Source organism: Myodes glareolus, chromosome 25 (assembly GCF_982192425.1).
Source record: "Myodes glareolus chromosome 25, mMyoGla1.1, whole genome shotgun sequence".
Classification (NCBI taxonomy): Eukaryota; Metazoa; Chordata; class Mammalia; order Rodentia; family Cricetidae; genus Myodes; species Myodes glareolus.
In genome coordinates this window covers 27,197,104-27,208,361 of record NC_142050.1, presented here as the reverse complement: position 1 = coordinate 27,208,361, position 11,258 = coordinate 27,197,104, and the positions used below count along the sequence as shown (strand labels likewise).

General features: G+C 55.1%; 1 protein-coding gene across 2 annotated transcripts in view; it reads right to left on the bottom strand.

Annotated features, from left to right (window-relative positions):
- Positions 1–664: 664 nt before the first annotated feature.
- The window catches only part of Flnc (filamin C), a 28,746-nt gene continuing 18,152 nt past the window's right edge, over positions 665–11,258 (bottom strand). The window contains exons 27-48 of one of the 2 annotated variants that reach the window (XM_087901883.1): positions 10,968–11,124; positions 10,703–10,892; positions 10,475–10,498; positions 10,114–10,361; positions 9,597–9,695; positions 9,189–9,288; positions 8,725–8,865; positions 8,334–8,462; positions 8,074–8,247; positions 6,908–7,069; positions 6,627–6,830; positions 6,021–6,173; positions 5,810–5,932; positions 5,434–5,676; positions 4,963–5,232; positions 4,727–4,864; positions 4,346–4,461; positions 3,192–3,324; positions 2,916–3,092; positions 2,527–2,745; positions 1,618–1,827; positions 665–1,508 (exon numbers count right to left, since the gene is read on the bottom strand). In XM_087901883.1, coding sequence (XP_087758009.1) covers positions 1,321–1,508; positions 1,618–1,827; positions 2,527–2,745; positions 2,916–3,092; positions 3,192–3,324; positions 4,346–4,461; positions 4,727–4,864; positions 4,963–5,232; positions 5,434–5,676; positions 5,810–5,932; positions 6,021–6,173; positions 6,627–6,830; positions 6,908–7,069; positions 8,074–8,247; positions 8,334–8,462; positions 8,725–8,865; positions 9,189–9,288; positions 9,597–9,695; positions 10,114–10,361; positions 10,475–10,498; positions 10,703–10,892; positions 10,968–11,124 — 3,598 coding nt within the window. In that variant the 3' untranslated portion in view covers positions 665–1,320. The remainder of the gene's footprint in view (positions 1,509–1,617; positions 1,828–2,526; positions 2,746–2,915; positions 3,093–3,191; positions 3,325–4,345; positions 4,462–4,726; positions 4,865–4,962; positions 5,233–5,433; positions 5,677–5,809; positions 5,933–6,020; positions 6,174–6,626; positions 6,831–6,907; positions 7,070–8,073; positions 8,248–8,333; positions 8,463–8,724; positions 8,866–9,188; positions 9,289–9,596; positions 9,696–10,113; positions 10,362–10,474; positions 10,499–10,702; positions 10,893–10,967; positions 11,125–11,258) is intronic. The other variant, XM_087901884.1, reaches the window with a different exon arrangement.

Here is an 11,258-nt window from a genome sequence, read left to right as displayed (position 1 = left end):
AGTGCTGGGATTAAAGGCGTGCGCCACCACCACCCGGCTTTTTTTTTTTTTTTTTTTTTTTTTGAGACAGGGTCTCTCTATGTATCTCTGGTTGTCCTGGAACTCACTATGTAGACCAGGCTGGCCTCAAACTCAGAGGGATCTGAGTGCTGGGATTAAAGGTGTGGTCTACCATACCTGACCTTTGTGGTCACAGTTCCGGTTTTTGTTTGTTTGTTTGTTTGGAGACAGGGTTTCTCTATAGCTATCCTGGAACTTGCTCTATAAACCAGACTGCCCTCAAACTCACAGGGATCGGCCTGCCTCTGCCTCCCAAATGTTGGGACGAAAAGTATGTACCACCACCACCCGGCATGGTCACAGTTCTAAGAACCTAATTTGAAGAACATCCTTCAGGTTGGGTTGAATGTAAGAGGCTTTCCAGTCACCCTTAATAGTGTCCACTGTCATCTGCCGTCTACCAACCTTCCAGCTAGTGTGAGACCGATTCACCACCAGGTCCTCTTTCAGGGAACTTTCCAGACTTCTTGATTTCCCCAGGCCCTTGCCCTCAGCCTGGGGTCAGGTCTCTGGGGAACAACCATCTGGCCTCCGTGTGGCCCTCTACTCCGGGCCAGGGGACAGCAGTGGACAAGCACACACCCCCATAGAGAACAGCCAAGCCTCCGCAACAGCTACACTTTATTTGGTGTTTTCCACATGTGCAAAAGTTTCCCAGAAAGTTGGGCCCCACAATGTGTAAAAAAAGACCCCCGATAAGGCAGAGCTGTGCAACCATACAAAAATAATAATAAAACAAGAGAAATCAGTCTCCCAGGAAGCCTGGCGTGGGCAGAGCACGTCACTTGGGGCCAGTCCACATGCCATGGGCTGCTTGTTCCGGCTCCATTTTCTTCTCATTGTTCTTTGCCAAGTCCCGCACTCTAGGGCTGTGGCCACCAGAGGGCGGGGTAGAGTCCTCAGACCTGGCAGTTTGTGAGGGTGACCTCTCCCACACAGACACCCCAATTCAGTGCTTGCCTACTGGCTTCAGCCCCACTATGATCCTGGGGCTTCCACAGACCCCCAACCCCTGTCTAACCCCTTGCCCCTGAGCCTGACTCCAGTCACGCCACACGGGAGGGACACTGATCCCAGACAGATAAAGGCCCTCCACCCCTCCAAGCACGGAGGGGCGGGAGGTTGCGCCACTCACTTCACACCCGAGGCAGGTGTTTTAGTGTCTGACTCTGCGAGTGTGCATATGGTTGTGGCACATTGGAGTAGGTGTGAGTTTGACAGGAGGTGGGGGGCCTGGGCTGGGGGAGGCACCTGTGGGATTCAGGGCACATTGACCTTGAAGGGGCTTCCAGGGACACTTTCATCACCCCATTTGACAATGAGGATGTAGTCTCCTTTCTCCTTGACAGTGTAGGTGACGTTGTAAACCCGGTTTCCCACGTGCTTCACATAGACCTCTTCACAGGGGGTCTTGGGCCCATGCACGCCCACCATCATCATGTTGGTGCCTGGAGAGGGAAGCAGAGGGGAGCAGCTCACAGCAGGGCCATCAGCAGCCTCCCCACAGCTTCCTGCCCCCTCCCCTCACCCCAGAGCAGCCTCTTGGCTGGAACTTACCTGCTTTGCTGCAATCCACAGTGAATGAGTTCTTCTGACCCACAAAGGCCTGGGACAGACCAGGGCCCCTTGTCACCACCTTGCTGGCGTCTGAGGAGAACTTGGGGATGGAACTATAGCTGGCGCCCCGGCTCGAGGAGGACTTCGTCACGGTCTCCACCAGGACTGTGGATGTTTCATGAAGGCTGTGGCCTCCAGACAACCGGGGACCTGAAGGGCGGAGGAGGTGGCCAAGGGCCTGGTCAGAAGGACTTCTGTCCTTTTCTAGGAGGCTGACAAGCTTCTGGGATGTCCCGGGACCCTCCCGCCCTCAGCCGCAGCTCTGGAAGAATGAAACCTACTCCAAACAAGCCACTCCCAGCCCACTCCACTCCCTGCTATTCCTGGGCCTGAACCACTTCTGGTTCCACCGCTCCTTCTCCAGGCTTCCTCTGGGGACTCAGGTTAACTCACAGGAGTATGGCTATGGCTTTAAAACAGAGCAAACTAGAGGTCTAGTCTACTACTGACGTGGTTCTGGGTTTAAACTCCAGCATTGAAAAAAAGAGTTGTGTTTTTCTTTTTCTTTTTTTTTTTAAAGATGTATTTATTCATTGTGTATATAATGTTTCTTCTGCATGTACACCTCCATGCCAGAAGAGGGCACCAGATCTCATGAGAGATGGTTTTGAGCCACTATGTGGTTGCTGGGAATTGAACTCAGGACCTCTGGAAGAGCTGCCAGTGCTCTTAGGCGCTGAGCCACCTCTCCAGCCCCAACTCTACAGAATGGAATGCTTCCTAGTCGGGCCCATCCCCACCATGGTTACTTGACCATAACTGAGGGCAGACTACAATCTGATGTGACTGGTCACTAGAGTCCCCCAGTCAGGCTTGGGCTATTGAAGCTTCTCCACCCAGGGTACTCACCTGTGACCTTTGCTTTGAAGGGGCTGCCCACAATGTGCTGAGGGCCACCATACTTGATGGCAATGAGGTAGTTACCAGGGGCCATGGGAGTGTAAGTGACTACATGGCCCTCGGGGCACTCCCGACAGTCCAGCTGCACCTTGGAAGGGCCATCGATGGTGACAGACAAGGCCCCTGAGCCTGCGTTCTGGGTGTTCACAATGAACTCTGACGACACACCTGGAGAATGGAGCAAGGTTGAAGGTTAGAAAGTGCGCAGCCCAGAACGGAGCCCTGGGGTCCTTGGACAACACTGCAAGTCGGTACCAACAAGTGCCTGACCTCCCAATGGGTGTCTGACCACACCCCCCAAATGTAACCTTGCTCCCCGCCTAGCTCCACACACTCACCAGTAGTGCCTCCCTCAAGTCCGGGTCCGTAGGCTGACACCAAGCCTGGGTCCCCAGCTTGGCTCTGCTCGCCAACGCGGATCTTGAAGGGGCTTCCAGGAATGTGGGCGCCATTGAACTTGACATCAATTGAGTGCACACCATTCTCATGGGGGATGAAGCGGATGGTATGTTTATCTGTGAGGGAGAAGCTTGGTGAGTGAGCCTTCACCTTTCTCCTCCCTTTCCCTGGAGATTCTGGACTGGCAGGAGGTGGCAGGGGCAGGGCCAGCTCACCACTGTCCAGCTCGGAAACATAGCACTCCTCCACAGCTCCTGAGGGCGTGTGTACCCTAGCATCGATCACGCCCCGTGCCCCGTTGAGCTGCACCGCGAAAGATGCCGGCTGGTTCACCTTAAGCCCCGTCTCCTGCAAAGACCATAGAGCATAGTCAGAGTCCCAGGAAGCTGGAGCTAATGCAGTCCTATCTGCAGCTCAATGCTCCCACCTCTCCAGCACGGACCCTGCCTGCAGTCCAGATGGCAGGGATGGGCTGAGAAGGCAAAGGCTGGTCTGCCACTGTCTACATCCACCTGCAATGAGGTGGGCACCCTGCTGGGTACCACACACGATGAGGAGTGATGTATCTGTATCTCTGCTGAGGAAGAGAGGCCAGATGCTGAGCAGTGCAGGCCTGTTACCAGAGTTTGGATATGGTGGGCTGAGTGTAGACTGCCCAAGGAAGGACACTTCTTGTAGGAGGTGGCCAAGGGGGGGAAGTGGGGAGAACACAAGCAGGGCTCAGGGGTCGGGGATGGAAGCTTGGGCTACAGTGGAGGGTTTCACCGTTGGTTGATAGGATTACGGTAGGGTAGCTAAACAGACATGGGGCAAAGCCTCCTCCTTGTCCGGACACAACAGCTCTGTGACAGAGTGTCCATTTCCTGTATGGCTTGCTGAAAGCCTGCATGGAGCACTTTCCCGTATGGCAGAAGGAAAGGAGATCTTTCTAGATGCCACAACAGGAAAAAATATAGCTGGTCCCAGTGGCCAGGAGAGTTGCCCAGACTCTGTGGCTACAAGTGCCCGCTCAGGAGTCCTTTGCAAACTAGCTTGGGCTTATTTTGAATTGGTTTTATGTACATATTCTCATGAAGTCATTAGCTGCAAACATTCTGAAGAAAGTGGGAGGAACGCAGTGACAAGAAAGGCCAGCTCTCAGGAAGGATGGGGCTTGTGAAAAGCACAGACAAGGTACAGAGCCAAAGGAGAAGTATTCACTGGGGTGCAGACATGCTTCCCCGAGGGTCCTGACCCATGCTGTATATGGTGGGAGAAGGGGCTGCAGCCAGCTCATCTGCCAAGGTCACTGCTAAGCTGCTAAGTCAATAAGGGCCTGCCCTCCTCGAACCCCCCCACCCCATGTCTCAGGTCCCACCCTGGCACAGACCTGGAGGCTGGTAACGGTGAGTCGGCGAGCATCGTCTGAGAGAGAAGCCACAGGCACCACAAAGGGGCTGTCTGGGATGTGCTCATCATTGAACTTGATGGAGACCTCATAGTCACCTGGGGAAGGAAGCTAGTCAGCGCAGTTTCCAGGATGTGGGCGGAAGGGGCAAACCACGCCCAGCCCAGTCTCATCCCAGGGCAAATTCATTGGATCAGGGCTCAGCTCTGAGTAGGTGAAGAGACTTGGGGTGGAAGGGGGACAGGGGCTAGTGGGGGAAAGTCCTCAGCCCCAGGCATCCTTTGGTCTAGTCAGCAAATAGAAACCCAGGATTGATGAGGGTAGCCGGGGCAGCCCACTCCCCACCCAACTGTGAACGCCTACCTGGCTCCTGGACAACGTAGGAGACGCCACAAGAACCGTCTTTGCGGTCTTCAAATGCAATCTCTGCCTTGCTGGGACCTTCCACAGCAATAGACAGGCCTCCGGCGCCAGCTTCTCGGGTCCAGATGCTAAACTCGGCTGTATTCAGGGCAACAGAAGAAGGGTGGCGCCTGAGAATGGCTGCTTCTCACACTGGCTGCCCTGGCCCCAAGCTCTCCCTGGCTTCTGCCCCTTACCTGGCACGCCGGCCACACCTCGCTCCAGCCCTGTGCCTCCGGCCCGCACCTTGTGGGCACCACCTTCACCTAGCGGACCCACGGTGAACTGAAAAGGGCTTCCGGGTACGTGCTGGCCACGGTACTTGACGGCGACTGTGTGGGGACCCATCTCCTGGGGCACGAAGCGCACACTGTATGCGCTGTCCTCGCCCTCAACGATTTCGGCGGCTTCTGTCTTTCCAGATGGGCTCGTCACCTGGGCTGTCATGTCCTGAGAGCTGGCCTCACCTGAAGGGTTGGAGTAATGTCAGGCCAATGAGAGGCTGTATCTGGTTTCCATGGTGCCCTCCTTCCTCAGCAACCCCCCTTCTCTGCTCAGACCTGTCCTGGCCATCTAGGCCAAGGTAGCCAGAGATGGGGCCATTCTGTCTCACAAAGCAGGAGACCCCGTCTCCCTGTGGGGACCCCAGTTCCCAGTGCTCTGCTCACCTTCCTGCTGCCGGGTGATGCTGCCGAAGGAGCCGAGGCGTTCCCGGCCTAGGAAATCACCAAAAACAGCAGGGAAGGGGTCTCCGCCAACCTGGGTGGACTCTTCCACCCGGACTTCACGCTTGGTCTCCCCACCCCGCGTCTTGCTGATCTCGGTCCGCTCTGTGCGGGTGTACGTGTGACTGCTGCGCGTGAAGGTCCGCGTCAGGCGCTCCTGGGCGGACACCATCTGAAACCAGTTTCCTAGAGAAAGCCCGGAGCCAGGAAGTGAGGAGGGAGGCAAGCAAGCCAGAGGCCCCAGTGCAGGTTCAGGCTGCAAGTGCACCCCATGGCCAGCCCCGCCCCTCCCTGGCTTTCCTCCGCCTTGGCTGTCTACCTGGGATCTTGAGGTTGAGGTCGCAGGTGCTGCCAATGGTGGCAATGGAAGGTGCCTGTCTGCGCCGGGTGATACTTTCCTTCATGCGTCCCTCGCCAGTTACCTTCACGGTGAACGGGCTTCCTGTGAGGGAGAGGAGGAGAATCAGGGTCACGGGTCCCATGCCTAGTCACCAGATCTGTCTCCATCAAGCCGCAGCCCTGAGCCTTACCAGGTACGTGTTTGTCAGCAAACTTGATGTTGATAATGTAGGTGCCCGGTTCCGTTGGGCAGTAGGTGACTTTGCATGTACCGTCTTCCATATCCTCACAGTTAATGTCCACCTTGCTAGGACCTTCGATGCTCAGCCCTAGGCCTCCATATCCTACGGGAAGGAGTGAGGAAAACGTCTCCCCTGAGCCTATGACATCACACCCACATTGCTCTCCTGACCCATACTGTAGACCCTGCCTAGACAGATGCGGAGTGAGTACAGTGGCCACTGAGGAGAATGGCGCCATGAGAGGTAGCAAGGCAAGCCGAGGGTTTGTCGTCAAGGTCCACTGTAGAGGCCTTCTGGAAAATTCTGTACTGCAGTCCTATTAGATTCCAGGGAGTGGGGACCAATAAGCTCACGACAGCTGAGCTTTCTCTTAACTGTGACAGAACTGGCTGGGGAACATTTCCCCCAGTGGGCTCTAGGTTGAATCCCAACAGGCCCAAGGAGACCAGGGGAAGAGGCTGTGGCCAGAGGGGGGGGGGATCTTGGGCAGAAAAGAGGCACAAGAATTGGTGGGATGCCAGCTAGAATGAGGAGGGGACCTGGGGTAAGAAGTACCTGCATTACGAGTGTCCACGATGAACTCTGCCACCTGGAAGGTCTGCCCCTCAGAAAGGCCCTTGCCCCAGACTCGAACTTTGCTGGCATCTCCGATCTCTGAAGGCCCCACCAAAATCTTAAAGGGGCTGTTGGTGACATGCTTGCCGCTCTTGCGTACGCTCACCACATGTTCACCCACCTCCTTGGGGGTAAAGGAGATCCCTGTGGAGGGGAGACATTAAGCAGAACAACCCTACGGCCTCCCCCACTCAGGGACCCGCATGAGTCACTGTGCTCACCAATGTGCCTGTTGGGCAAGCGCTTTAGCAGGCATGGCTCCTCGTTGCCCGAAGGGGCACGGATGCTGGCCGTCAGCTGGCTGAGGTCACTCTCAGTGATCTTCAGTGACACATCCGTGGAGGTGCCCACATTCAGCTGTGATGTTCTCATTGAGTCGTCACCTGTGAGGGAGTTGGGACGGGTCAGGCCTGTCTCAGTCCCAGAAGGGCTAAGTCCCTGCTTGAACCTTTATGTATTTAATCCTGAGTCACATGGTGTGATTGAACAAGACACAGGACTAGACGACTGGACTCTTATGTCCCTGTCACAGTGCTAAGCGTCTCTGGGCTTTCTCAAGGTACCAAAGGCGTGCCAATGTCCTACATTTTCAAGAATAACTTGAAAGTGAAATGATTTCTTTTTTTACATTTATGTATATATATTTAATATATATTTTAATATTATGTATACAATATTCTGTCTGTGTGTATACCTACAGGTCAGAAGAGGGCACCAGACCTCATTACAGATGGTTGTGAGCCACAATGTGGTTGCTGGGAATTGAACTCAGGACCTTTGGAAGAGCAGGCAATGCTCTTAACCTCTGAGCCATCTCTCCAGCCCCATGATTTCTTTTTTCAAGACAGGCTTTCTCTGTGTAGCAGTCCTGACTATCCTGGAACTCTCTAACTCACAGAGATCTCCCTGCCTCTGTCTCCCAAGTGCACAATTACTGCCCAGCTTGTTTTAGTTTTTGTTTTTTGAGTCAGGGTCTTTCTGCGTGGTCTTGGCTGCCCTGGAGCTCACTGTGTAAACTAGGCTGTCCTTGAACTGACATAGATGATCACGTCTTTTATTCTTTTTTTTTAAATTTATTTATTTATTATGTATATGATATTCTGTCTGTGTGTATGTCTGCAGGCCAGAAGAGGGCACCAGACCTCATTACAGATGGTTGTGAGCCACCGTGTGGTTGCTGGGATTTGAACTCAGAACCTTTGGAAGAGCAGGCAATGCTCTTAACCACTGAGCCATCTCTCCAGCCCCCTGATCACATCTTTTAAATTTAACTTTATATTTATCTCAAGATGCTCTCCTGCTTGCCAGCAGTCCCTGCCCAAACATCCTGAGTGACCGATGTGAGTGTGTGCGTGGCAGGTTGTACGTGCCCGGCTGTGCATCTCACCTGTGATCTTGGCTGTGAAGGGACTCCCCGGTATGTGCTTGTCGTCAAAGCGCACAATGATGCTGTAGTCTCCAGGTGCTGTGGGCAGGTAGGACACGGTGCATGTGCCATCCTTGTTGTCCTTGCAGGTGATTTCTGCCTTGGAGGGGCCCTCCACAGCCAGGGACAGACCCCCTGCAGGAGAAAGTGGGCTGAGATCAGAGGCGCCCTTGTGCCTGCACCCGCTAAGTCCCCTTGCCTCTTTTGGCAGCGTTCCTCACCTTCCCCAGCATCCTTGGTGACAATTGTAAAGGTGGCAGGCTTGTTGACCATGCCATGGCTCAGACCTGGTCCGTAGGCACTGACATGGCGGCTGTTGATGGCGTCCACATAGAATTGCAGAGGGCTCCCTGGTAAGTGACAGATAAGGTTGGATCAGCACAAGGGCAGGGGTTTCCCATACCCGTGCTGACCCCCAGCATCTTCAACAGCCTTGGGTGCTGAGCCCCATGTTCCTGCCATATGGACCTGGCTCTTAAAAGCCCATCACCCACCAGGACCTCCCTTGGTGCCCGTGCATGGCAGGTGCTTAAATATTTATTGAAAGGAAGAAAGCAAGACTAATATGGCGTTAGCATCTCTTGCCTCAGTCTCACCCTGCCCGCAACTCACCAGGGATGTGGTTGCCATCATATTTGATCCCCATCTGGTGCAGGCCTTTCTCCGTCGGCGCATATCTTACTGTGATGGTGCCATCTTTGTTGTCAGTGATGTTGGGACGTGCTGTCTTACCAGAGGGCATCCGCACCTCCCCTGCAGGGCAGACACGCTTACATGAGGGTCCCTGGCTTCTCCCACCAGAAGCCCCGCCTGCCCCAGGGCCTGCTCTTGTGTAGCTCTGTTTTCACCAGAGGCCAAACACTGGGAAGCAGTCTCTCTGGGAACAGAAGGATGATGCTGAACAGGAAGACAGGGGGCTTGAACCTGAGTTCTAGCTCCGCCCAACCTGTGGGACCCAGACTCATCTGTTTTCTCTCTCGGGGGCCCCAGTGCGCATCGCTACACATGAGCTGGGATAAAAGGCTAACGAGCACATTCAGTTCTCATCAGAGCCTCATGTGTGCAGGACCCATTACCTGTGAGCTCCCCTTTCTGCACCGTGAAGGGGATGACCAGGTTGAAGGGCCTCAGCATCGACTCCAATGGCTCCACGGGCACCACGGGCTCCTCTGTGGCCTGTAGCAGGTGAGAAGGAAGAGCATTGGCAGGGAGGGCTTGGGGGTGTGGCCCTGCCTTGTGACTGAAGTCAGAGAGAACGAGGAAAGAACAAGAAGGTTAATAATGAAACCCGAGTGGCAGGAGGAGTGTGTCAGCTGCAAAAGGAGGGGTGCCATACCCAGCTCTGGGTTCCCTCTGCCCATCCTAATGCCTGCCTGTTCCCCAGAGGCCCAACCACGGCCCAAGCCTGCAGAAGAATAGGAGGAAGAAATGAAGGAAGTGGGGAAGAGAAGGCTGGCGAGGCCTGTCATGGGAAGCTCTAGTACCCAGTGTGTGGGGCAGGTGCCAGGCCGAAGAGGGGCATAGGGTTGGTGCAGCTGCAGCACTTCCTCGGGTTCCTCCACGTGAGGCAGGGGGTCACACGCCTGAGAAGCAATGCACAGGGCACATACTGTGGTGGGACCTAGAGCCCAGAACTGCCTCAGAGTGGCGCAGGACTGAAGTTCCGGGTGAGGACCTCAGGGGTCCCACCCTTGTCCTCCAGGGCCACCTCTGTGGAAACAGAGGAGCCAGGGACAGGGAAGAACACAGTGAGCCCCTCCAGAGAGGGAGGACATCCCTGAGGTCAGAGGAGGAGCCGGGCCACTTCCTTGCACGTTGGAAGATTGCAGAGACTACAAAGGCTCGATTCTAGGACACTCTGGTTCCAGGATCCACTCATTGGACACGGGGACAAGTTCTTTGCTTCCTCAAGGACAGCTTCCAGGATCCCTTGAAGTGACTAGGAAGCATTTTCTGCACTCTCCACCCCTGTTCTCCTGCCCACCATGGTCATGAACTTACCAGCACATGGAAGGGGCTGTTGGGGATGTGTTCGCCCCCAAAGCGGATGGTGATGACGTATTTGCCCGGCTCGGGTGCTGTGTAGTAGATATCGAAGGTGCCATCGTGGTTCTCAACCACGTCCACGTCGAGCTCCGCCCCGTCTGGCGTGGATACTGTGCAGGTCACCTTCCCCTTGCCTGCTGCCTTGGCATCGACGGTGATCACAGTCTCCTCTCCAATCTGGATTCGGGGACCCAGGCAGGCACCTGCCACAATGAGAAAACCAGATCAGGGGCTGTGGAGGGCATGCCTAGCTCTCTCTTCTCCAGCTGCTCCCACAGCCTCCAGCCCCTAGCAAAGAAAGAAAAAGGTTACTCACCCAGTCCATGGCCTCCAATGGACACTGGAAATAGATAAGAAAGTTAGGCAATAAAGGTTCAAGATGAGCTGGTGTATGTGTTTGTGTGTGTGTGTGGGGGGGTGTGTGTGGCAGGTCTGGGATAAAGCAGACGGGCTCTTTGCCAGCATCTCCCAGGGACTGGGCTGGGGGCCTAAATGCACGTTAGGGGGGGTGGTTGGTGAGAAGGGATGCAGAACTGGTGCTCACCTGTAACAAGGCACTTGCTGGCATCCCCTGTAGGCAGGGCGTGAATGCGGAAGGGCGAGTAAGGGATCTCGTCACCGCCATACTTGATGGTGATGGTGTATCGGCCACTCATGTCTGGTAGGTAGGACACAGTGTATGTGCCATCCCCATTGTCTCGGATGTTGGCCTTCTTGGGTTTGCCCTCAGGGTCCTAGGGGAGAAAGAGAGGTCAAGTCTGCCTATGTCCACAGAGGCCGGCTGGAAAGGGGGCTGTGCTTAGACTCACCAGGATCTGGACAGTGAGTAGCCCTTCCCCTGCATCCCGAGCATCGATGGTGAACTCCACTGGCAGACTGGCAGGGATGCCGGAGGCGTTGAGGCCAGGGCCACTGGCCCGCACCTTGCTAGCATCATGGGCTGGAAGCACTTTGATCTTGAAAGGGCTTGAAAAACAAGGAAAGGACGGTCAGCAGGGGGTTGGAGCTTAGGATTGGGAGCCTTCCCACCTATGGGCAAGGAGGAACAACTCTGCAAGGGTGGCGTGGAGGGGCTGGTTCCGGGTCCCAAGTGACATTCT